The 27,025-nt window shown below is 41.9% G+C and overlaps 1 protein-coding gene across 2 annotated transcripts in view; it reads right to left on the bottom strand.

The window, feature by feature from the left end:
- Positions 1–27,025, bottom strand: part of RASA3 (RAS p21 protein activator 3) — a 172,317-nt gene that overhangs the window by 105,161 nt on the left and 40,131 nt on the right. The window contains exon 1 of one of the 2 annotated variants that reach the window (XM_066176709.1): positions 25,016–25,231. The exons of the other annotated variant lie outside the window; for it this stretch is intronic. Within the exon in view, the coding sequence (XP_066032806.1) occupies positions 25,016–25,070 (55 nt within the window). The 5' untranslated portion in view covers positions 25,071–25,231. Of the gene's footprint in view, positions 1–25,015; positions 25,232–27,025 lie in introns of those variants that run through there. 2 annotated transcript variants of the gene reach the window in all.

Genomic DNA, 27,025 nt, shown 5'->3' with positions numbered 1-27,025 from the left:
AGCACAAACCCACCCTGACTTTGTCTCAGTAGCAGAGGTCCAGCAGCAACAGAGCTGTACCAAAGAAGACATTGTCTTTCTTAAAATGCTTAATCCTACACAAACATGGTAAGAGAGGATTAAGTTTTAAAAAGGGAAGGGCAGGTGAAGGATATTTGATGGGATGGAACTATAAAGGCACAGCATTCCTAAACACAGTGCAATACAAAAGACATACTGAAATGTAGCGTTAATCTTAATTTAGAAGTCTTATTCTGAAAACTTTGCCATATCAAACCAAGATCCGACTTCACAGTCTTTGAGCCAACACAGCTGGTTGGTGACAGTGGCTTGCTTTCATGACACACAGGTGGAGAAGGCACTGCAACCAAGCTTATTCCTCAGCCCAACAACCAAAAAGGACAACACACATTTAAGTAAATTTAAACTCTCAGTTTTGAATCACAGTTATGTGGTGCAACTACTCAGCCATCAAAAGCCCAAAATATACAAAACCTTGGTTAACTCTGTCATCAGCACTTTACAGAACATATCAAGCAGGCAAAAAGTGATAATTTACCCACACGCATCAACTTACAATTCATCTTTTTCAGAGCCCAACAGAAGTGAGAAAATAATGTTTTTCCTGCTGATACAGCATGTACTAGTTTTATCTCAAACTCAAAAAATAGAAACCAATAAATCTTTTCATATTTATTGAGGGTCACATGAAGCGATGCTATCACATGCAGCCAGTGTCAATGGGTATCTAAAACCCAAACTACACATGTGCAGTATCAAGTTGTCTCAATATAATCTTCTCAAACCCCTGTGCAAATTCATGGCTTGCAAAAGAACAGGAGACTGGAGTCAGGGAATGCTTCTGATAATCATGTGTAAAATGAAGCTGATTTCTGGATTATATCACACACTTTCACAGACTGTAAGGAAGTCCTTCACAGACATTTACAATAACCAGATGCAAAAGTTAAAGCACGTAAATAGACATGCCCATCCAAAGACTATTTGTTGGATTAAAAATATTCCCCTTTTTTTACCTTTTAGGGTAGAACACAAGTTACACAGAGTAGATGGACACAAATCCATGTGCACACTGTAGTCATAATTTTTAATGCTGTGGGATGGGGATAAATACACCAGAGATTTGGCTACCAAAACAAAGTAATGCTTCTTTGCAGAGATCACCCAAGAATGGAAAGTCATTCATTCAGCCTCAGTTAACCCCTTTCTCATTTCATGTGGTTTCAAAAGTGGTCCATTTATTTTTACAAAGCAATACCACAAAGCAGAGCTGTTCTATGCAGAAGTTTCCATCCCCATGCAAGAAGCTGGCTCTTTTGGTTGAAGACCTGGATTCCATCCTGGTTCTGCTGCAGTCTCCATCTGTGAGTGTACATAGCCACACAGCAAACTTCCATGGTCAAACTCCATCCCTCTCCAGTACTTCATAATCAAAATGCAATTTCAGATGCCTCAGATGAGACTACACGGGAGCAATGCATTACAGTATTTGCTAATGCAACTGCATGAGAGATTGCAGAAGCTGCATCTGAGGGCCAGCAAAGCCATCCCAGCCTGACCCACCTGCCTTACACCAAAGGGCTCTCCTGTGCAGCATGTCATTCCCACCTTGGTGAGGGAAGCCTCTTGCCTGCTGTCATAACAGCACAAAGGGGAAATCAGACACAAAGCAGAATTTACCAATGCAGAGCAGGAATAGACAAAGCACCTGGTCCTCTTAAGAAACAGGTGAGACAAACCACTCCCATTAAGCATGACAGGAAATATTTTACTGTTACCAGTACATACTTCCAGCAGCGCTATTGCATCCATACAGAGAAAAAAAAATGGCCCCCAAGGGCATTACCGTGGAAAGAACACCAAAAAGGTGTTATGAAAAAGGTACCGTAACTGTTGCAAAGCAACCTGGCAGAAAAGTGCCTTCTGACAGAAATTACTTCGATAGGAAAGACACATCATGGGAAGCTGCCTGAGGTATTCCATACCAAAACAGAAGTGCAGAGGAACTCCCAAATGGAGAGAGGGTAGGTACACACAACAGAATCACAGAGTATCACAGACATAAGCCCAACAACTAAGTTCCCACTAAGGCAAAGTTCACCTCTACATACTCCAGCACTGTTACATCTCAAATAACCATGCCATAACCACAGCATAACCATGTTGCTACCAGCCATGGAGTTAAGGGATCTGAAGAAAGACACTTTTCTTCTCATCTTCCCAAGATGAACCATTTGTGAATAGGGATGGTAATTATTTCAAAGGACATGCAGTCAGAACAGATCGTTCCTATACTGAAGACTTTTGACTTGTGGTGATTTCCGCAGAAGAAACTACTTGTTTCTTATTTCCAGCTCTAACTTGTTCTGAAATTAACACACTTGCATTATAAATTCCAAAGTGAGGCAGCTGGTATACCTGCAAGCAGGAAAACAAATGAAAGTTTGCTATTCAACCAAAGAAACTGCCTATAAAGCTAAGCAAAAACATCAGTCTTTAAAAGAAACATCTGTAGGTAACAATATTCTGGGTCACTGCTATTTGCTTATTTCTTGGGAGTTCTTACAGTTACCCATCAAAGCTTCTCTCCTCTGAAAGGCAGATAGATTTCTGTACTAATATGTTCTTAGCAAACGTTAGATATTCCTCCAGAGAAACAGCAAACAGCGTTTAATAGCCTACCTTTGATAGGAAAACTCAAAAGCAAGTGTAACTGATTTTCAACTGAATTACAAGTCAGTGTCATTTCCTGTACTCCAACACACTCATTCTGTCAGAAGACAAGAGTTATAAGGGGGTTCTTAAGCAGGGAGCACTAATGTTCTCATCTGTTTCAGTAACAGTGCAGCTTCACAGCCACCACAGGCCAGCTGACTGCTCACTGCCCATCTTCCCCCACGTGGTGCAAAAACACACATTCACGTGCTCCACAAATCCCCTAAGCAGAACAGACTACATCAGCTCAGAACGGATCTTGTGCAGCCATTAGCTCTGATACTCTAGAGGTTCCTCACGGATCCACACCACAGCCTTTTGCAAGAAATGGGGCAGCAATGAGAGTGAACAGGACAGGGCTTGCGCAACTGCATGGCACTGGACATATTTCATACAGGTTTATGGGATGTAAGCTCCTGGAAGATTTGAGGCTGCAATCTCAAGCACTTGAACTACAGGCTCATTTTTCACAGCTACTCTGGCTGGCATTGTTCTATAATGCCATTGATCTAAAGACTCCAGCAAAAGCAACAAAGTCCCTGACAAAAAGAATCTGGTCTATTTAGGGAAGATCCAGTTCGATTCACCATCATACACCATTCAACTCTTTATTACCTGACCACCACTTAATGCTCTCTGCTGGTTAGCCTCTCCACTCCTTTTACTGTTGAGGCCTTTGAAAAAACAGCCATTAATCCTGCTAAGTTTTTCAGACCTAAAAAAGTCTTTCTATCAAAATCTAAGAGAAATAAGTGAAGAAAGCCAATCTGTGTAAAATGGTACCAAATCTCAGCCACTCTGCAATGCTTGAGCTCAAACAAACCAATTTGAATTTTTTCCAAGGCATTCTTTGACAGTCAACTGCTCTACTTTCATTTATCCTTCCCTTTATTCAGTTGAATCACCACTGTGATTGAAGCTTATATTGCACATCATCTCTTTCATGAGGTTTCTCGCTCCTTACCAAAATGAAGTCTAAAATACAATCAAGAAACCCACAAGGTAATAATAAGCTATTCAAGTGCATCCATACCCCAGTGACCATCAGTAATGCTTATTCTCCATTGGAGAATTTAATATTTTCCCCAAAATCGTGTCACCTGCTGATGCACGTTACTTCTAATTCTGTACAACTGCGTACTGTCAGGTGAAGAGGCCAGGTCACTGGCTCTCCATCTCCAGTGCTTTTCCTGAGGTCGAGTACAGCTATGGCCTCCACTGGCTCAGCACACTGAAAATGGCATGGTGTGGCCATGAGTTAATTTTTACATCGGATCAGCAGGTTCAGCCAGCTCCACAGCTGCCTGCCAACCACAGCACTTGAGGGCAGAAGGGTGCAATAACAGCCCCTCTACAAGACAATGCACAGTTATAGCAAGTGAAGTGTGTCCCATTAACACTGATCTCTCCAGCTGTATTCAAATCCAGCTATGGAGGAAACATAGCAGAATCACTGCTTTACCAAATTCATTACAGTTCCTACTGCAAAACCACATTTCCCCTCTCAGCCAGCACAGTCATTCCCTGTGATGCACATGCAAACTGAAGGTAAGCAGACCTATTAGACTTTATTAAAAATACTGCCTTGAGATTATTCACAACAGCTGTTTCCTCTTCAAGTTAGTGGAAAACAGATGGCAACATAACAAGAGCTAGATAATTTTAAAAATTAACTCTAAAACATGACACTTGTACAGGATGTCTTCCACTCATGCATCTCCAAATGGGATAGTAAAAATAAATTGATGCCAAATGTCATTTTGTTAGTACAATATAGCATAATTAACATATCAAGAAGGGCAGAACAAAGAATACTCCAAATTGCACAAAAAAGCTGCATGTTGTGTAGAACACAAAGCTGTTTTGTAGATTCCCTACAAAACCACTGAGAACATTGTTTAGCTCCTCTGTCAAATACCTACAAAGCCTGACAGCATCAAGACACCTACAAGGCATCAAGACAGTGCAATTACAGGTGTGGAGAATGGGGGTGTTTACTTTTTTAATCATTAGCAATTTCAGTCAAGATTCACACAGGTGGGAAATAGCAAGGAAAATATTTAAAGTCATACTAATTATCTCTGTGAACATAATGAGGGGATTTTATTTGTGTCAGTCTGGCTCAACTGCAGCCCATCAACTGCATTTCATGCATATTCCATATGCTTAAGAGTAGAATTTAAGAAACTATAAATACACCACTGTAACAGTTTAAACACACATTGAGGGAGACCATATATTATTGAGCTACCGCATGTTGAAACAATTCCTACCAAAACATCAGCATTTATGGACAGACAGCAATGAATCCTCAATCAGTTATGCATCAACAGGACCAATTTAGAGCCAAAGGAAAAATTTTGGACAGAAATGAAAGCTATGCTTCCAACCACCTACTTTATGGAAACAGTTTAGGGTAAGTGGTTATCCTTTTTTTTAATTTTTTTTCTAATATGCTTAGCATTGAAGTGCAGTATGCAACAGAACCCTGAACTACCAGGTCACATTTCAGAATCTACTAATGCCTCTGAGTCTCAGATTTAGACTAGTGAAGAAAACAATGCTACAACACTTCATTTTTCAGGGCAGACTCCTGGAAGTGACTACTTAAGTCTGGTCTACACTGAAGAACTTACAAGGTGGAGGTTTTTTCCCCCTGGCAGAAGAATTTATTTATTTTAAAAGCTAACAAAGTAGTCTCTGCCAATCCAGACAACTTCCCAAACTCCACTGCAGATCCACTGAGAAACAAACTCACTTCCACTCTCCCACTCCACCAACATGCCTGGTATGAGCCTCCACCATCTATCCTATTAACATTTCTAAAAAACTAGAAAGTAAATAGCCAGAGCAGTTAGACACCATCTTTACAGTACAGCAAAACTGGTCCAAAAGAATACTTATGTGTATGTATATTTGTTCAACCCCCTTCAATGAAAAAAAAAAACAAACCTCAAGCACAAAACAAACATCATGCATAAATTGTGCCAGATGGTTAGCACATTTAGAAACAGAGATGGTCCTAAAATCAGCTCTGGATACACTCAACCCTATCACTGACAGCACAACCCAAGCCATAGTCCCTGTGACTCTTCCACCCATCATGTTTATTGCTGTAATTTGAAGCCAATGTGCCTCAAAACAGCAACACTTGAGATCAGTAAAGCATATATACAAACTGAAATACTGTTCTCCCCAATAATATATAACATATATTAATAAAATACACTGCACACAGTCATAACCTGCAAAATATATACCATAATAATTATGTAACTGCTTTACAATATATGTTCTTTATACTGTATAGTCACATGTTACAGAGATATAGAAAACCCTACACAACTTGCAAGCAACTCTTACCTTTGAAACTATCTCTGTTCAGTTGACATGTAAAAAACCTTGCTTTCATTTCTGACTACTTACTCTGCTGGGTTTTGATACAGCTTTATCTGAGATGAAAGCATTCTCTATTCTCTTTCTACGAGCATAATCAAATATTGCATGTTGCTAATCTTTTACTACATCATAAATACATCTAAGTGTCTGGAAAAGTGAAAGTGTTTGGTGTATTGAAGAGCCAACCAGTGAAAGAGAACAATTACAGCAAAAAAAAGAGAGAGATATTTCTTTCCACGCCATTTTATCTTTCTAACTTCTAAGGGAATCTTCCATTCTTAGGGTAGAAGACTGAATTTTGCAACTTGTCCACCACATTATTCAGCAAATTTGTGATCTCAAGCAAGACAGTGAGGTTTCTGACATACTCGTGTACTCTCTAGCAGTGACTGTATGAATCAACTTCCTCTATTTATGGAAACTGGGTACTAAATTAACTCTTGCCTTGGCATTTATCAGCTACAAGCTTCATTCTCAAATTCAGGGGATATCCTCTGTCCAGCACAGTCTGCCATTCCAAGTTGTGTAACTCCTGCTGGCACGGCTACCAAAGTTGACACATGTTCATATTGTAGAGGTAAAAAAACCAAACCAAAAACCTGTTACCGTCTTGTGAAACACAAAACTCGAGTAAAATGACACCCAGACTGCCATTTCCCATTATCAGACCCACACCCAGACCTGTTCAAGTGGTACCTCTTCCATTAGTTCTCTCCCTTTTGTAAAGGCAAAGTAGACATAAACACATGTATCGAAAATCTGTCTTGTAGATTAGAAACTGAATTTCCAAACCTTCAACATAAATCCGGCCTCATTTTCTTCAGGAATCAGAAGTCATAAATGCTGCCAGTCAGGCTTACATTTAAATGGAAGGAGATGGGGAACATGTACAGTTGATAACTGTAAAATAACCATCTAAAATAAATCTGCCAAGGAATCCAATTACATCAATGAGCTTTAACCACTTACAGTATACTTGCAAGAATGAGAAGGACACCCATTTAACAAGCTTCCTTCCTCTTTAACAAGCTTCCTTCCTCATCCTTTTGCCCCTCCACAGATACCCATTTGAAATGCTTTACAACAGCCGCCTGTATCAAGTGGATTATCTCTAAAATAAAGTTCTCTCACTTGTTATCATTAAGAGCTGCAAATTAGCAGCACAGCTTACACCCAGGGGAAGATGTTTACTGAATAGATAGTACAGCTCTGTGGTCTTCCCAGCAGGGAGGAAAAAGCCACTTAAACAGATAAGCCCTCCTTTCAACTTCTCTCCACTTCCACCTCCCTGCTGTACCCTTCAGCTCAAAGGAGCACCTAATCTAACTTACACGGTGCCAGAATCAACACTGCACTTAAGTAAAAGAACTCACATAAAACTCCAGCACTAACAGTCAAGCCAAGCTATAAAGAAACATTCAATAACTTACTGAACACATCCCATGGGCGCTCTCTGCTAACTTTGTTTTGGGAGATCCTATACCACTTTCTTTACATAACAGTTGTGAATTTCCTCACCCCAGCCCTGCAACTCCTGTCTCCTCAATCTTTGCTTAACTTGATTGCCCGTCATATCCCTGCTCTTACACAAGAAAGATACCCTTAAACATATGGGAATGCTTGATGCCATGAATCGAGGAATTACTAAACCCACAAAGTGCAGACTTTATGTGCATCTTCAAAGAAGATAAAAATCTCTAAGCAATTTGATTATGCAGAACAAGCTTCAGATGCACTTAATAGTACTCCAGTATGTGACTTTACCATAATACACATTTAGACTACAATTCAAAATATTTTGCATGACTTATCATTGCCTTTTCAGGGAAGGGAAAAAAAAAAAAAAGATTAACACTGATAACTTCTATTTCTTTTAACCGAGCAGAACTAAAGACAAAGATGAAGAACACATGCCTATCTATAAAACACTGGTCATTACTCTCCCCTCTGTGGAAGGAGCAAATTGCAAGTACTGCTGTTCTGAGGCACACCACTGTCTTTCAAAGCAGCAGGAAACTTGAATGCAAACAGAACCAACCCTTTCATCTCAAGTACAGGTCTGCAGGGAGAACCACGATTGAGTTAATAAGCTAATTTCTGCACAACCCTCTGCTGCAAAGACTCCTTCAACAGCTCCCACAGAAATAACACCGAGAAATCTCTAAAAAAATCCTTCTGGGGAAGGGGAAAGAAAAGAGGCAGGAAACAAAGGAACACTGAACTCTAATACGTCTCTTCTGCTACTCAACAGAATGCAGCTGACATGATGTAAGGGCAGACTTGACACAGCCTAGAGAGAAGTAAGAGCATGCACCAGAAACTTTACAAAAATCAGACACAGTTTTCAAACCACAGAAAGAGGGAAGAATAAATCACTAAAAAATGTCATAGAATGAGAGCAAGATACTAGTCAAAGTACATGGATGAATAAAAACACAGCTGCAAAAGGTTAAAGAGACTTCAAGAGAATTTACTTTCTGTCCATCCCAACAGTCTAATTAGCAATCATTGTAACATACTGTAGCAACAGCTACCTAATACCCAGTGCCTCCCACACTTGCCCTTATGCCCAAAGAGCTGTGGAAACACCCACCGCCCAATGCAAGTCACAGCGGCTGCAACAATCACAACGGGGGGCTGGCTCCCCTCACACACAGGATGTGTTTTATTGCCACAGCCAGCGTTACAAAACATGCAGGCCTATTTTCTGTTATTGCATCTCCACTTCCTCTTTTTACCCTTTACGATTCACACCATGGTTATCCCAGGATCAGGAACTGCAGAAGGTTTTATGTGATTTAAGGCTGGCCCAGACAAGATCTTACCCAAACATGAGTGGTGCCAGGGCTCTGAGCAGAGCCTCCTCCAGCCCTCGGGGGTCTGGAGGCCTCGGCTCCAGGCCAGCTGTGACACAGTGCAGCTGAGTAAACTCGGAGCAGGCTGCTGGGGAGGCAGCCCTGGGAGAAAGCACTGGAGGCAGCCTCACTGGACACCTTTCCAGCCCAGACCCTTGTCAGAGCTCCGCAGGTTTGTCTGCACCCAGCCATACCAACCCTGACTCTGCTCCGATGACTTAAATTCTGGTGTTACCTTGGACCTACTCATCACTACAGAGTTCTCTGGTGGTCACCAGGCCCTTGGTTGACCCTGGCTAACGTCATGAACCTGCTCTACCCTTGCCTGGCTACCATATGATTCCCCACCTCACTGGCAAGATCATTGCCCTGCCTGCTTTGTTGTCATGCTCAGCTTCCAGCCTGCCTTTTTCTACCAAGCAATCCACTTTGTGCTCCGTGACAAGTGGAATAGGATAGCCTCACATTAAATTAATCTTTTGTTCATTCAATTCTGCTCTAAATATTAATAAAACACACCCTTATACCAGCAGGGCACTGGAGTTTTGTTACTAAGGTCACAAGGATCAGTGGAGTACTTAACCATTGTTATTCAGAACAGGGCAACACTTGTCAAGGCTAAGCAAAAGGTTATGTTGTAACAAAAGTGAACAGCAGCTCTTCAAAAAGGTAAGCAGCTAGAATATAAAATTAAATTTACTACTAAGGCTATAGCAGACTTCTCTACGTTGTTTAGACTCCATGCAAATAGAACAGAAGTTATTTGCACAAAACAATGCTCTACAACAGGACCAAGACCTTGGCAGTGCAGTGCTCAGAATTCCACTACTGTTAGCTTACAGAAAGGCAAAAACTGTATTAAATACTGCAGATCAACAGGGAGAGTCTAACGAGCATGGGAGGATGGGTACACGGGGGAAAGAGAAAGCAACAATTTAGTACCAGTTTCTTAATAATAGCTTCCTCTTTAGCTTCTATTCTCCAGAACCAAATAGAGTACTAAAGCTGTTTTCTGCTAAACTCTTCCTACACCCCTCAACTGTTTCAGCTAAAACAAGCAACATCAACTCAAAAGAAGTCAGCTTGTCCAGCAAATGTCCAGGTGTCAAAATAAAGTATTAGCCAGCCCTTGGCTTTTGACTTTAAAAAATGCAATCAAAATCCCTGAGAACAGAAATCAACATAATTTCTGATCCTTGTAAGAAACACTTGCTCTACTAGTACTGCACTTCATTTCTCCCATGCTGGTTATGCCAGGCAGGACTTTCACTGCAAAAGCCCTGTCATGTCAGGAAGACACAGAAGGCATTTGACTCCAAGTGCAGATTGACAAGAACAGGATCTTGAAAGGAAGGAAGCAAGACTTGGCTAGGCAGAGAAACAGAATCCTGCTTGTCCTCCCCTGTCCCTTCCCCTGGCAGGGCTCTCTCATCACTCTGGGCACTGCTTAGCCAAAGCCAGTTGATTCCATCTCTGCATATAGCTGGGAGAGGTGCTTGTGGGGCATGTGTGCTCTACCTCTCAGCAGGGGAAGGCACATCACGAATGAAGAAAGCAGAAAGATTGCTACAATGGAATAACAGTGACTGGATACATACTCAGGTCCAAGATCCTTAGCACTTCAATAAAATTGCCTTCCAGAAAAATTTAGAATTAGATGGAAATTGGCACCATGACTGGTAAATACCATTTTTCTATCCTGTCCCCTGCTTAAAAGGGTCCACTCTACCTTGAAAAAGGCTGGATGATTAAAGATTCCACTGTACAGTAAGGAATGCAGCAAAAGAACTCAACAATGCCAGAGGAGATTTTGAACTAAACATATGGGTAGAAAACCATGTATTCCACTACAAGAACAGAATACAGATGATGGCAATGATAATAGTAATAAATTAATAATAACAATCAAATAATTACTCACTACACAAGTACCACCCATCCCATAGGCTGAAAACAGCAGAGTGTTTTCCTTTTAAAAGTAAATATATAATCCTGTAAAGGTAAGAATGTTGCGTACACAAAGGGACTCGAGATTACAATGAGCAACCCTCATGATGGTAACCCTCAGTTTCAAAGGTTTGACTCTGGAGGCTCACCAGTGCTTAGCAGACACGGGTAAACAATACAAGCCTTTTAGACACTGCTTCCAGCTGCCAGGAACATGAATGAAGACATACGTCTGATGTCATAATGTCATAGTGAGACAAATATTCAGGCTGTTTTACAGGCAGAACAGCAGCTACAGTGTTTCAGTGACTTTCCCAAATCAGGCTTTCAAACAATTAGCATAAAAACTCATTTATCATTAAGGCTAATTAGGCAATTAATAAACTTAAAAAATTACACCTGAGGAGACTGTAAAATGAATTAAGTGGGCCAGGTCAAACTTACTGTCTTATATCTTGAAGGTTTGGGGCTGAACCCCCCAATCTGGATTATTACAAGAGTACAAACCAATTTTGTATCACAGTGATTACACTGTCTACAGCTAAGACATAACTCCTGATACGATTCTGAAGCCTGGGTATAACTAAAGACCTTTCAGAGGCACCACTAATACCACAGAAGATGTAGAGCAGCATCATTTTGAGTTAGTTTTAATTTACAGAAGTCTCAACCTCCTTGCCTTCTCCCTCCTGAAAGCTCTCAATCACAGCCCTCCAACAGAACTCATGTTAGTCCCCATCAACACCCAGCTAAGTGCTTCATTCCTCTAAAGAAATACTGGAACACACTCTTGATATCAAGCTATTTTGTTCCAAAGATTTTACTTGAATGATTGTTGAAAAAAAAAATTTAAAAATCCCGATTAAAGTAAAGCTAACCCATTGGCTCAAAATCATGTTTAGAAGCTTTATATTATCGTCATCTTCATCCTATGCTGGCCTATTTTAGTGTTAATCTCATGTTCCCAAATGAAAACTATCATTCAACAAACAGAAAGCAATGCAAAGCAAAAAAAAAAAAAAAAAAAAAAAAAAAAAAAGGTAGCACACATGAGCTATGGCTCATCCTTCCCACACCCTCTTCCCCTCACAGCTGTGGAGGCTCAGTACTCCAGCACAGCTGGTTTCAGGTGCACCACAGAGGTCAGAGAAGCAACACTCTGTCAAGGGGGGAGGAAAAAAAAGGTGAAAAGAAAAAGCAAGCATCCATGACCAAAACAATGGCAAAATGGCAAGAAAAAAATATCAAATAAATGTACATGATACCTGCACTATATCAAAGCGCAGTGCTTTGCCTCTGTCAAAACCCAACCTACCCAAAGAGAAATACCCCAATTCTATCTCCTGCAGGCTGATATCCTAGAAGATACATAAACTGCAAAATATGTTAGCCTTTCACCACAACACTGAAGACACCAAACGTTATACCTACAACAAAGGCACTGATAAACCACCATCACTGCCTCCTCCAGAGGTACAAAGGGACTCTGTACCAAATTCCTATCTTTAAGGCACAGCTACAAGGTTCTGCCTTGCTGCTGACTCCATACTCTGAAGGAAGTAGGTAGAAGGTCCTGTCCACATGCTGTATTGTGGCGTTCGAGAGAGCAATAGGGAATGTGACCCAGCCCCATACCCAGTTTTTTCCCACCACACAAGTAGTGGGTTTTTCAGATCATATTTTGTAGCACTGAATTAACCCCATGGAAAGCCAGAGGAGTTTTGGCGTATCTGCAGCCTGGCACTAATTCACAGACATGTAAGCTCTTATTTGGTTCTAAGCCCTTCCTGGATAAGATATTCATGCCTGACCCCATTTCATTCTGCCACTGTGCATGGTCTGTTAAGCACAGAACCTTGCTCCTATATGTTTCCCAATGCAGTTTATATGGTAGTGCTGAAGGAGAGACCCCACCTCACAAGCATCTGGTACTTCTGGTTACAGCTCAAACAGCCATCAAACATTAAAAAGTGAGCATTTGACACAGTACAACTAAATCTGAATAAGATTCCACTAGACCAGGAGAAAAATACACCTTAAGTTCCAGAGATTCACTCTCCACAAGAGAGTGAAGACCATATTCAAGAGCATGCAGTACCAGTTATTTCCAGGACTAGATGACCAATTCCCATTACCAGGAGGAGGGCACCAGCATACCAGTAACCTGCAGGTGTTAAAGATCAGGAAACTTTACTAACGACAACATTTTCCACAAGACTGCTACAGAGACTGGTTACATGTAATATTGAAGCTGGCTTTATAAGTAATTCAGCTCTTTTTTTTTTTTTCCCACTTTCAAACTCACAACTTTCTGGAATACTGTCACAGAATCAGATGTCAAAACACACTATCAGCCTGTTAGAGCTTCACTTTTACTGAAATGATTTTGCTCTATTGCAACATTCCAAATTCCCCCAGGCACATTTTATTCCCTGTCAAAAATCACAGAATCACCATTCAAAAATAGACAGGCAGGAGTATTGGTCTGAATAAAAACTAGCTTTTTTCCTCTCTCTCAGGCAATTTTGCTTAGGCCTAAAAAATAAAAAGCCATGAGGGAGCAGGGAGAGGCACGCTATCTTGAAATCTAGTTCCTTCCAACTCTAACACGCAACACGAATTTCCTGAAGCCCACTGCAGGCACCACAGAGCACAGAGGTTGGCCCTACACATCAGTAGGAGAGGGAAGGGACACTAACAGTTCCCCCAGGTTTAAACAGGGCTGAATTTATGACCATTGACCACGATCTCCTTTCTAAGCCGTCATCATCTCTGAAGCACCTAAGCCTTTTCTGCAGCAACTACCTGCAGCTCCTGTTAGTGGGAACTCGGGTGTTCACAGTGGTCAAGCAGAGTCATCCAAGAGCTGCTGGCCCTCAGCACACAGCAAAATTAATTATGTGGAACAATCTACAAACACAGGGTAAGACAAATATTTACAGAAGTAAGAGTAGTGCTGGTCAACTCCTGCCTTACACTTAGGGCAAGAAATGCTAATAGAGCACAAATGTGGTTCCTCAGGTATCTTAACAATTTGAAACTTGAATAGTATGCAACATCAGCCAAAGTCTTAAACATGAAATATCTACACTGTAAATGTGACTAAAGTTTATAAAGAGGAACAGGCCACAGAACATTTGCAAAAATAGCTGATGGGTCCTTTCTCTTATCTACCAGGGAATACTTTACACAAAACTCAGAACTTGAACATTATGTTCCTGGAGGTAAAATGCAACTTTACCATTTGAGGAACTGAACTAATAGGTTAATGAACCAGTGCTGCAGGGATAAGTACTCTGAAAGAAGTCTCTTAGAACCAGACTTGGTCCAGGCTACTGAGAATTTGCATAGATCAAGACGAGCACCTTACTGACAGTTACAACAGTACACAAAATTTACAGGAGCACAGCTCCTCTAACTTGAGCAGAGCAGGTGCCAAGTTTTCTAGGACCTTTACTGCATCCCCAAAAAAGGGCATAATACAGTCTAATAGCAACAATAATCACCTTCAGAGAAAAATGGCTTTTGGGTTTACCAAATTCTCAGACACACTGAGCAGTACAGTTAACGGTTCTGTACCCATATAACATGCTGAAAGACACACAGCTGCTGGAGTTTCACAATTCTGTCACTATTTTTGCATATCTTGTGGGAAACAAGTAGCTCTTCCCTCAGCTCCTTATAATATGTAGAAAAAATATAACGTGCAACTACCTCCATGTACAACCTATTTCATGTAATCAATTATATATCTGCTGTCAGGGACATTTGAAAAAAAATCAAAGGAAGACAAGAAACTGTACCAATCCAATCTGTAGAGGACTGACAGGTCTCAGTGCTAGCATTCCTTGCTTATCTCCGCTACAATGTATTAAAAGCAGTTAAAAATAAGAGAAATATTTCCCCAATATTAAGTTCTCCATGAGAGCAGATGCTGCCAGTTCAGAGAAATTCCACAAATCAAAAATGGAAGGGAAAACAGCAAGCGCATATATAAAGAGAAAAAACAATGCTTTGAATGCAAGCCTCATCTTAAGGGCAGGTGCTTTGTGAAGACGTTTTTGACCATATATTGTACCACTACAGAGTTTCCATGACTAATGACAGCACAAAAGAACGAAAGCTGCAATCTCAGAAACAGCACACAAACAGCAACAACAGAAGAGCCGACCACTGGACTAGGAAGAACTTGTATTTGTTCTGGAAAACTTGGGGCAGCCACTCAGATACATGAAGTATTCATAAAAGCACAACTTTTTTCAGGAAGAACAGAACAACTACTTGGAAAAAATGAGAGCAATTCTGTTAGACAACAGAATCTCCTCTCTTTTTTACTGATTATGAATTACCTGCAAGAATGCAATCCCAACCAGTAAATTTAATGTAAATGTGGCTGTTTTGGAGAGGATGGATTGGTTTTGTTTTGGACACACACAGCTCTCACATTGTGCCACAGTGTCAGAGCTCAATTTTCCAAGGTTGCCTTCATGCATTCCATAGCAGTCACCAGCCTTTCAAACCAGAATCAAAAAGCAACTGTAGGATGTCACACCCTGTGTCTCCTGCAAAATAGATCTAATTTTCCATTACAAACTGGTGATTGTTCCTGGGCAGGGGGAGGGAGAGAGGGAGGGAGGGAGAGACTAAGAAAGGCAGCTTTTGTACTATCGACCAGATTTTTCTTCTATTTCTACCACCCTCCTTCCTACAATTCTACAAGCTGAACGACAGCCAGATAAATCAACGAAACTATTTTTCACTGAAACATGACAACAAAGCATCTGAGAAGTTTCATAATACAGTTCAATTTCACTGTTCAATTACATTGTTAAACACAAGAACATGTAACTACCTTTAAGAACTCACCAATTGGTTTAAAATGCACATCTTAGAAGATGCTAAGAGAAATAGCTTTCAGAATGTTGCACTGTAGTACTCAATGAAACAGGAAATGAGGAACAAAGAAAGGAATTTCATAGATTCCAGATGTACTCCAACACCAGCTGGGAAATACAAGCAAGAATCAACTACAGCCTTGTAAAAAAGCTACCACTAACTAACTGTTTTCTTCTAGAGCTCTTGAACAAAAGTAAGTAGCTGTAAACAATTTGTAAATAGAAATATTTTTAGAAGGCATTGGAAACAGTAATAAAAATAAACTTCTTCCCCTCCCTCTTATTTTTAAGGAGTTTAAAACTCAGCCACCAGTCCATCTGGTTTTTTGAGTTGCTTTTTTAAACGTAAGAAATCTGTACAAACATTCATAACAGAAGCACAACTGTAAATAAAGTATTTCAAATTGTCCATTTTCCAATACTTGGAATATTAAAGCTAAATGAAACTCAAAAGGACAGAAAATTTAAAAAACAGTAAAGCTGATTTATACTACATGCCTTCCATGCAACTGGAACTGGATGGAATTTAAATTTGCAAATTGCTATAAAAAAAAAGTTCAGTCACTAAAATTTTTTATTCTTATATCTATAAATGGGAAAAAAAAAAAAAACAAACAAAACCACTCCAGACTAAAAATCCTGGAAATAAAACTCCTTCACAAGTTCCCTTCTGCTCCCTGTGAAACACAACATCTCCAGTGTTTCATCTTCCCTTTTTATTAAACACAAACTCAGGCCTTTCAATGCAAACTTCTTCTAAATGGGTTTTGAAATCTCTTGGTAACAAGTTTAGAGACAAACAGACAAGTATATTTCCTCCCAAAGTCACTGTAATGTATGAAAAGAAAGTTTAAGCATGCATCTTATGGAACACAGATCTGCATCCCCCTCCTCCCCGCATCACAGAAATAGGTGTTCTTCCCAGCTTCAAGACTTTTCATGCATTTGTTGCACATGGAAGAATTAAGACACTTCACCTAATGTTCATCCACCTACTAGCAGCACATAAAAGAACATTAATATTTATGCAAATTAAACATTGCATCAAATGCTACCTGTTCAAACCTACCAGTCATTCTTAAATAAGTGAACCCCTGTTACCATCACATCACACTAATCCATTTCAGTCAGTGGCAATGCAGTCACAGCTACACACCTCAGCAGCAGGGAACAGCAAGATTCAGCTGTTGGGCTAATGAAGGGACCTTCGTTTTGCCCCAGTGCTCCCTGAGAGGTAATAACAGGCAAATACACAAGTCTCTAGCGAAGGAGAAAAAAAAAAACCTGTAATACTTCAGAGGTCTGGAATGAAAACTGAACAGCAGAAACATTAATCAGAAGCCTCAGAAGTCTTCAACATTTGTGTTCTTTCCTCAACAGACTTCAAAAATACAGATACACTATATTTTTTCCCTTTCAGGCAGAAGGGGGGAAAAACCCAAACAAACCTCAAAGACATCAAACTTTCCACTGAATATATGAAGTGTTTTACAGTTGGCAGTGATCCATTAAAATCTGAGAAAGGAAAACAGGGCAAAAATATTCCAGTTCTTCACAATTTTAAAGCTTTAAATCTCATTGTGCAAAACTTTCACCCAGAAAGTCTTCTATAGGAGGAAAACAACACATGAAGTTTCAGGGAAGTTCCTGTCCCCTTGGTAGAGGTTAGGATGGGAGAGGAAGGAAGTTAGATTTGTTTTGTTTTTACTCCAAAACAAAGCTTTTATTTGGATCCTAAATTCAGTCACCAGTCCACCACGTTGAAGAAATCAGACACTGCTAAAGAACAAACACTTCATAAGGTTTAGCAAATGTCAGTAAAATCAGAAGGTTAGAATGGGCAAGTCCACAATCAGCTTTTCAGTTTAATAAAATACAACCTGTTATTAACTCCAAGCTTGAGCTTTTCCTTGGTGTAACCACAAAATACATAAACCTCCAGTACTAGAAAGTTTAAAAGCACAGCATTAAGACTTACTAATGCATATTTTGACTATTGATATAAGTCTTAGGTGACTTGTTTCCCAGAAGCATTAATAGTCCACTGGCACACACACATTACTTTTTCTTTGACATATTTGGCTGAACATTTGTTGGTCAGATCAGTATGAGCAATGCAACTGTCTGATATTTACATCTTTTACAGTACTCAGCCAAGTCTACAAGCCTCTGATTTTATTCGAGGCTTCTTGCTCTCACAAGAGCTAGCTGTAAGATTTATTCTCCAAACACATCCCTTTGCAAAGTGAGTTGTAATAACATGAGAGGTATTAAGTACTCCTTAACAATCCAAAGTGGATTTTACCTCATCCTCCTCCAAGAAAAAAACATTGCTACATGAGATACTCAAAGACTTAATTTGACACTCAGAGAAGTACAATTACTGGCTTTAATAGAATTATTCCTAATTCACACTCCTGTAATGGAAATCAGTCAGTGAGAAAGGACAGAGGGAATTTTAACCTGATTAATACTATCAAAGGTATTTTTTATGGGGTTTTTCAACTGTATTTTCTAATCTTGGTGTAGGCAACACTGTCCAGTGTTTACATGAGGTCTTCCTTAAATAGGAGCATCAGCGCAACAAATGACTTTATATGATAACAGCGTTTGACAACGTAACTGCATAAGTAGAAATCTTGCTTTGATGCAGAGAAAGGAGAGAGGGAGTTTTATTAAGCATAAATATGATAATCAACATTAGATGCCTCATCTTTAAAAGACAAGTGTGTGATGGAGAAATAGGGCATGTGTGACTATTAATACCAACTAAAACACCTAAACTTTCATAAACAGCTAAGGCTCCCGAACTGAGTGTGAGACCCAAGCAGTTCTCCAGCAGGTCAGAGATATAGATACATCAGTTTATCAGGTAATCCTCTTGCTGTTCTCACTGGAGTTTCAACATTTGTTCTCCAGAGCAGCTGACCAAGTTGGTGTGTACTGCAGCTAACAAATACAGCAACATCAAGAAAACCTATAGTAAGGAAAGGGGGTGAACTGAAGAGCATAGAAAGAGTCAGGCAGTGTCATGATGCTGCCAGCGCACACACATGAAAGCAAAGGATGCACCTGCTGTCCTCTCCATTTCCCACAAGCGCACACTCCCAGCCAAGCTCTTGGATACTTCTACAGAAACACCTCTGACAACGACTGGAGTGCACAGCTCACTAAAATGGGAAGAAAACTAAACCTGAAAAGAAAATTAAGTTGCATTCTTTGGTTCTGCTTTGCAAATTAATCTGGATTTTCTCTTCTGTGAGCAGTGGAACATCAGTCAACAGCAGGTGTGCAAAGAGCACTTCATGGCTGGGAGCAAGATGAGTAGGGAAGGGGAAAGACAAGACCTGCCTTCTCAGCAGCATCAAGGTACTAATTTGGGTGAGCATATTGTGATTTCATGCTTTGGACTGCAGCTATCAAACAGAATTGAAGCAATATGCAAAACAAAGAACAGCATCAAGTAGAACAGACACATAAAAACAGAGCAAGGGAAGCTAAAACCAGCATCTAACTAACCCAACAATTGCAGAACTAAAAATTTGGTTTTAACCAATGATAGTGAAATAGTAAAGAAAAAAAACCCAAAAACAACAAAAAAAACCACATTCATCAGTCTGAAGAGTAACTCAATGCAACGAAGTTTTCAAAAGCATTTTCTGGAAAACCAAGAAAGGTATGTAGCACTTTTACGTCCTTATGTAAGAAAATTTGGTACTCTGACCACCAGACAATCACTTCCATGAAGAGACAAGAAAATACTTATTTCTCATGAGACAGATTAAATACCAGATTTTTCAAATGTACCAATTCCAGAAGACCAAAAAACCTAACAAGTTTGCTTATTGACATCAGAGGCCCTGAGCAGATCTGTTTAACAGATTCACTTCTGTGAATGTATCTCTACACACCCTAAAAACCAAAACACATGGGCTTCCACTCATATATGAATCCTTCTCTACTTAAAAGAAAGTAAGGCTATGGAATTTCATATCAGGCTGGCAGCCCCAAACATAAGCATCTTCTATTTCTTCAAAACTACATTCACTGCAGCATTTTCCACTGCTACCCCTATTTTCTCCTCTCACTTGCAGAAAATATGGTCTCCATTTTTGCTCCACCACAGCTGTTCTTGACAGTCCATAAACAGCCATGGCACTCTGCCTCTAGAAACAACACTAGTCCCAGACCTTTTCCATTCAGCACACTGAACACAAGCTGGTCAGAACACAACCACCACCAAATCTAGCAATTGCCAATACTGAAACAGCAGTGGCAAATCTGCATAATTTATTCTGCACCTTGTATGGCCAGTGAGACTTCAAGCCTTAATTAGCATTGCTGCAATCAATCAATAGGAACATTTAGTTGCCACTTTATTTTACCTATGCAACATCAGTTTAAGCTGTACTTGTTAACTTTTTAATGTGAAGAAAAGATCTTGAGAAGTCTTGAATATATTCAGGGTGAGATACAAACAGCTTTTCTTTCTTCCTTTACTTCTTGGTCCTCTAACTTAGAAACACCAAAAAAATGTTATCTTTATAAGAAACACTTCACACTTCCTAAATAATAATTTCCCATTTTTAATAAATATATATATACATTTATACATAGCGAGAGAGAGAAAGGTACATGGGAAAAACTCTCCAATTCTAAAAATATCTATTCCACAACCTTCTGCCCCATTTAAATGGGAATAAATCCTTTTACAGTATTATGCAATGAACATATTTAGTCGTAATTACTTCTACAAGTAACCACTTAAGACAGGGCACTAAATCCCAGCAGACATTAAAAGAGACATCTTCTCAAGACAAAATGGATTCCTCTGAACAACCTTAGTATCATTAGACTTAAGGGAGACCTTAAATTTGTCAGGGACAAGATAAGTTTCTTCTTAATCTGGGAAACACAGAGACATCTCTCAAACATTTACTCTGTACCAAGTTTAATGGTGGAAGCCGGTAAATACCTTCTTTTGGCAATTGACCTGCTTAAACACCAGCAGCACTTAAATAAATACTCTGCCTGACTTCACCCAAGACTCTCAGTTTCACAAAGTTTAACTGCTTTCACAGTGTCTTAAACTACATAGCTCTGCATGAATTAGTAAAGAAGGCACACTAAGAGGCAAAGAGATGGCACATTTACAGACCAACCATCCTCATTTTGTTAACTGGACATAAACAAGGTCCTACAGTTCCTAGAAAATGGGGTGAGTTTAGAACAGGGTAAGCTGTGTGTGAAGCACCAACCTACATCAGGTAGGAGGCAACTTCTATCACAAATATTTCACTGCTTCGTGATTCTGATCACACTTAGTGCTAAGGATAGCTTATGCTGCTGGAATTCTCACATTTTAGACTAAGACCTCAACACTTTGTAACCAGAAAATGGCCCTTTAGAAAGATGATAAAGGAAAGCTCATGAATGTCTTAAATTGCAACGAGAGCTCACTGCACAAGTGGATTGTTATTATCTGTCAGGTCAACAGAACGATGAGCAAAGGGTCCTCCTCATTCTATTAGAGCCCCAGTAAATTCTCAGTGTGCAATATCCTCCTGCCCCAATTACTACTTCCAAACTATCAGACAGAACTATAACAAGCTCTACTACTGCTAGAAAAAATACTATTTTAAAGCAGAGCCTAATGCCCCTAAGTACTAGATTTCAGGGACATTAAAAGCTTGTTGAAGTGAAAATTCACAAATGAGCTGTTTCTTTAGATTTTTCAAGTATAAACAATTTCACAAAGTAAAATCTGGCAGCAGGTTCTCTGCTGAAATGCCAAACATGAGCTTTTATTTTTTCAGCTGAAAGTTTAGTAGTTGATGCCATTTAAGGACAAAAAAGTAGCAATTAAGTACAGCATATTTATTAAAATTAACAGTGCAACAAGTCATGTTGTCAAGCAGAAGGACTCTCTTTGTAGTTTTTCCAGCCAATCATCAGCCATAGAGCCTTCTGTTGTTTCCTTTCAGGTTTTGAAACACTGACTCATGGAAATATCAGCACTGCACACTTCCTCAAAATGGCAATCTTATAGGAAGTGCTTGTTTAGTCTTACATGACACATTGTTTTGTTTATGTATAAGGGATTCCGGTAAAAATAATTTTCAATTAAGGAAAAAAAAAAGACATAAGCACAACGGTTTCAGTTATAGGAAGCCAAAATAAATCAATTTCAACTAGACATCTAAACAGTACATTCATTAACACAAGTACTACCTTTTTCTTTCTACTGTACATTACTTCCTTGCAACATGAGCAGAAGTTGCCAGGCAATAACCTCTTTCAATTCAACTAACCACAAAAGAAACTGGACAAGAGGCAGCACAGTAACAAGTCCTCTTAACACTGGTATCCACATTGATAGAGTTCACATTGCTAGTCCACAACTTCAGCATCTCAATGAGACATCTTTAGGAGGTGCCACACCACTGTCAGTTCAACTGAATGAGGCAAACACACAACTTCCTACAAAGCTCAACTGTTTCAACATTTTCAAAAAAGGAGACAGATGGCTCAAGCTAAATCCAGGCATGACTAGAAATAACACTCCTCAGAACATGGAAGCACTTAGGAGATCCAGGATGTAATTACCCACCTAGCTAAATGTGGCTGATCCCATGCAGCCCATCAGTCCCAAAAGAACAAGTTATACGAGCAGAAGAAAATACCTTCATTTACCTGCAGCTTCTTGGAAATACAGGACAAGCCAGCTATAGCAGTACATTACATTAGGGCATTCAAACATCTCTAGGCTACAGATGTTTTGCACAGGCAGAAGCATCCCAACTGCATCTGCCTCCCCATTAAGAGAGGCATACCAAACACGGGTGTCCACTCTGTTTGCACTGATCCCTCAATGCATCGATCCTACATTTCATCCCGTTCATCCTAAGGCACTCCTGTATATCAGTGCCCCCATTCATGACTTGCCAGCAGAGGTGCTACAGAGAAGGAAACATATTATCAGATCAAGCACAGAATATCTGAAAGTCAGAGATCAGTCAGAGCCTGGCTATGAAACAAGCGCCCAAAGAACAGAATTGACCATGTCTACAGCATGATAAATCAAAGCAAATCAACATGGAAAATGACTTATCTTTTTGCCCTCAAATAACTTTTCTCTTAACCCATTGAAAGGGGGTTTGCACTAGGTGATATCCAGAGATCCCTCCCAACCCTAACAACTCCGTGAGTCTGTGACCTGCCTTCAGATCCAGTCACGGGACTTTTTGCAGGGAGGCTACAAGCTTCCACATACAAATTCTAGAAGATTAGGATTGCTTTACGAGACCAGCGTGACTAAGAATACTCTCTCAATCCATCCCAGCAATCCTGACACTTCCTATTTTCCTGACAAACTTCCCAAGAGACATCAGCCAGCTACAGCGAGGAGAAACACCCGTGGAGAAAGGCGCGGGCAGACGGAACCGCTCGGCTCCGCCCCCTGCCGGGCAGCGGCGGAACGGCGGCGCAGCGCCGGGCATTGTCCTCAACATCCTCCGGGAAACACCGTCCGCTCCGACGGCACGAGCACGGCTGCGCCCGCGATGCTCGCGGCTTTTCCTCTCGCTATCCTCAGGCTAAAAACCAGCGGGGAGCCTTGCTGCAGTTCTACAGTAATCAAGCGCTTAGCTCTGATAGGGGTTCCGCTCCGACAGCTTAAGTCAGCGGCAGGATTAACTTTAGTCCGCGACATAATGAGATTCATCTCAAGACTTTTGCTGCTGTTACTGTCTTCGATCTCTTCAACAAATCAAAGAAATTCCCACACTCTCGTGACTTCAATCATTCACGTATAAGATCATCACTGTTTTTTTCTCAAAAAAACCCCCCAACTAATCAAACACAAACACCTTAGCCACAAGTAATCATCCTATACGCGAGATGTGTTCTTAGCCCTTTTACTGAAAATCACCAGATAGAAAGAGTTTGCAATTATCATCACTCACACGGTGTCCGGATTTCTCCCTTGTGAAAAGACCTTTTTTATGTTCACCTCCCCTCTTTGAAAAGAGACAGAGAACAAGTCTCCAACCATACTCTGTAGTCTTACTGAACCTCTTGTATGGATGTACACAAGAACATAAAAGGAACACGTTATTTTTAGTTTATATGATAAAATTTTAACTCTTGAAAACTGCTATCACTAAACTACCTGTTGACAATTAACGAGGAAACGATCCTAGTACCGGTCTCTTTGAAATGCTAATGCCACTATCCAATAATGAGATTTTCTACGTAATCTCACATTTCAGTTTGATCTAACACGCCAATTGGTGGCTGCAAATTCACTTCCGAACGAAGGGAAACGCAAAGGGAGATTTTCCAAGAGCTTTATTAGGAAGCCACACGCCCTCGGTACCCACCGCTGTGAGCCGGGCGCTGAACTTCGCCACCTCCCCTGCAGCTCGGAGCCCCCGAGCCCCAACCCGGGGAGGAGAACCGCTCCCTCAGCATGTGGGACTGATTGTCTTACGGAAACGAGGGACTTCCCTCCCAGCCGGCACACTCAGAACTCGACCAGGGAGAGTTTAATCCGCTCGCTGACATCTGTCGCTTACTTTCTAATAATGTGGTTTGGAACTCGCTCAACAGCAAGAAGAGCGAATCTCCAAAAGCACGAGTCGGAGGAAGCTGTGAGGAAGGCACAGCAGTCCCTGCCTGTCCCCCTCGCCGAGGGAAGGGGCTGACACAGCGGCTCCTGCACACAGCCGCTTTTGGGCCGGCTTCACACCAGTTTTGCCAGTGACACATAGCGCTGAGACTCGGTGACAGCCTTCAAACTTTTAGAGCGTAGCTTAGCAACAAAAATGAAAAAGAAAAAAAAAAAAGAAAAGAAAAAACACCCTAAGAAGAAAAAAAAAAAAAGAAAAAAAAGACCACCAAAAAAACCCGCGAAATCGGCCGAACATGCTGCGTCGCCCAGACTCCCGCCGGCGCCGCTCGCCTGCCGGACGCTCGGCGCTGCCCGCCCGTCCCCGCGGCACCGGCCGCTTCCCAAGCACCGACCGCCCGCCCCGCGGAGCTCCCCCCCGGGCCGCGGGCACCGCCCGCCCCGCCGCCCCCGGCGCTGCCCCGGCGGGACGCAGAGCAGCGCGAAGGGGCGCTCGGCACCTCGGCGCGCTCCGCTCCAGCGGGTGCTCCCTGTCCGCTGCCCCGCGCGCTCACCGATTTTAATCCTGACGCTCTGGAAGACCCGCAGCCCCTCTTCCTCCACCGCCATGGTGGTGCTGCCGCCGCCGCTGCGCCTGACGCTCAGCAGTGCTGGAGCCCCGCCGCCGCGGAGGCGCGGGGACCGGGCAGAAGGAGGCAGGCGAGATGCTCCGCCAGGCAGGAAGGAGAGAGGGCGGCCGGAGGGCTCGGGACGCGCCGCGAGCGGGCTGCAGCGAGCGAAGCACAGAGCGGCCGCGCAGCCCAGCGGAGCGCAGCGCCCGCCTCTCCCCCCGCGGGGCGGCAGCGCCCGCCCCAACGCCGCCCCCTCATTGGCCGGCGGGGCGGCGGCCGCGGCGCTCATTGGCCCGCTGCCCGGCGGGGCGGGGGGAGCGCCCGGGGGGAGAGCGGAGCGCGGCAACAGCTGGAGCGCGGCCGCCCCCCGCAGCCCGGCCCGGCCCGCAGCCCGGCCCCGCCGCCGCAGCCCGGCCCCGCCGCGCCCCGCCGGGACCCCCAGCGGGCAGCGCGGGGAGGGCGAGCGCTGACTAACTCCGTGGCCCCGCTCCAGTGCCGGCCCGGACCAGCCGCCGGGAGCAGCCGTTGGCGTCATGGCGAGAGGGAGGGAGGGATGGATGTGCGAGTCCTCTTTCCCACACAGCCATAAAGAGAGGGCTCTAGCGATGCCCCAGGTTGAAAGCCATTCATTAGTGAGGAAAAGAAGACCCGTGTTAAATAAACAAACCCGTTTGGGCGCTGGGAGCAGGCCAGTCTGTCTCCTGGCTCCATTTGATCAGCGGCAAAGCTGGCTCTACCTGATTGCACAGGGAGAGCAGAGAATTCAGATTTCAGACTTGCATGATTACACATTAAACAGCAAGAGATACGACCTATGTCAGTGTTCAGCGCCAAACTTTGGGTCTTGTAAAGTCAGTAATTGGAATACACCTTCCCTAAAGGTCTGGCAAAAGCAGAGCACAAAGTTCAGTGGAGGTCTACAGATTACATTATTTCAAAAAGTAAAAAAAAAACAAACTAACCTTTGGTGCAGTTCCAGTCCCCCTAAAGAGGCTTGGAACATCCCTATGCAGAACAGCCTAGGCACATCACAGTCCAGCATGTCTGATAAGCACAACAAAATGCCCTTTCTCAAGCCAGCAAACAAACAAACAAACAAAAAAATAATAAAATACTTTCCTGTTCTAGCTCTAATTGCAGGAGTGAGAAAAAGGCAAGCTCAATGAGGACTATCTACACACATATTTAAAAGCTAGTAATGAAGGACAGTAAGAAATCAGAAGGCAAATCAGTCACATGCAGTATGAATTCTGTAGCAAAGAGATGCATGCAAGCCTGATGAAAACAGTTGAGCAATCCATCATTGCTTGAATCATAACATATAATAAATGCCCTTTATTACAAAAAAAAAAAAAAAAAGGTGAGATATTGAAATGGAGAAGAGCAAATGAAGTTGGGAAGGAACTACAATAGCAGAGGAAGTCAGCTTGTAGGCAAGCCTGTGGCATCTGAGTTTTCCCACACAGGTATGGGCCTAACTGAAGGAAACTGGCAAGTTCACAGCCAAAAAGGAAGCAGTGAGTTATCTTAAGGAGCTGCCTGACTTACTGTGTCTTCCTTGTCTGCATAGCCAAATGACATTTGTAATTTGATAAAAATACTTTTATAGCACAGGACTCTAAAGAGATTTTATAAAGTACAGGCTTCCATTAACCAACATCCATGCCGTAATTCCTTCTTCCTCACTGTAAGATGCCCAATGTCCTCTGTAACCTCGTTATACCCATTCCACCATGTGCCATCCTTTTATAGTGCTCTCAGCTCACTCCCAGCAACACTTCAGCTCCTCTGCATGCTGGTCCTTCACATCCTCCATGATACCTTCAGTGCTCCCTGCCCTAATAACCTTTAGCATCATCTGCACCATAACCCAAATTTCAATTGTCACAATACTTCGGATTCCCCTATTTTTGTCTCACCTTCCAGCTGAACAAGAGGCAACACAGCAGCCTG

Source organism: Chamaea fasciata, unplaced genomic scaffold (assembly GCF_029207755.1).
Source record: "Chamaea fasciata isolate MVZ Bird 193981 ecotype frontalis unplaced genomic scaffold, bChaFas1.0.hap1 SCAF_2, whole genome shotgun sequence".
Lineage (NCBI taxonomy): Eukaryota > Metazoa > Chordata > Aves > Passeriformes > Sylviidae > Chamaea > Chamaea fasciata.
This window is presented reverse-complemented; position numbering and strand designations above follow the sequence as displayed.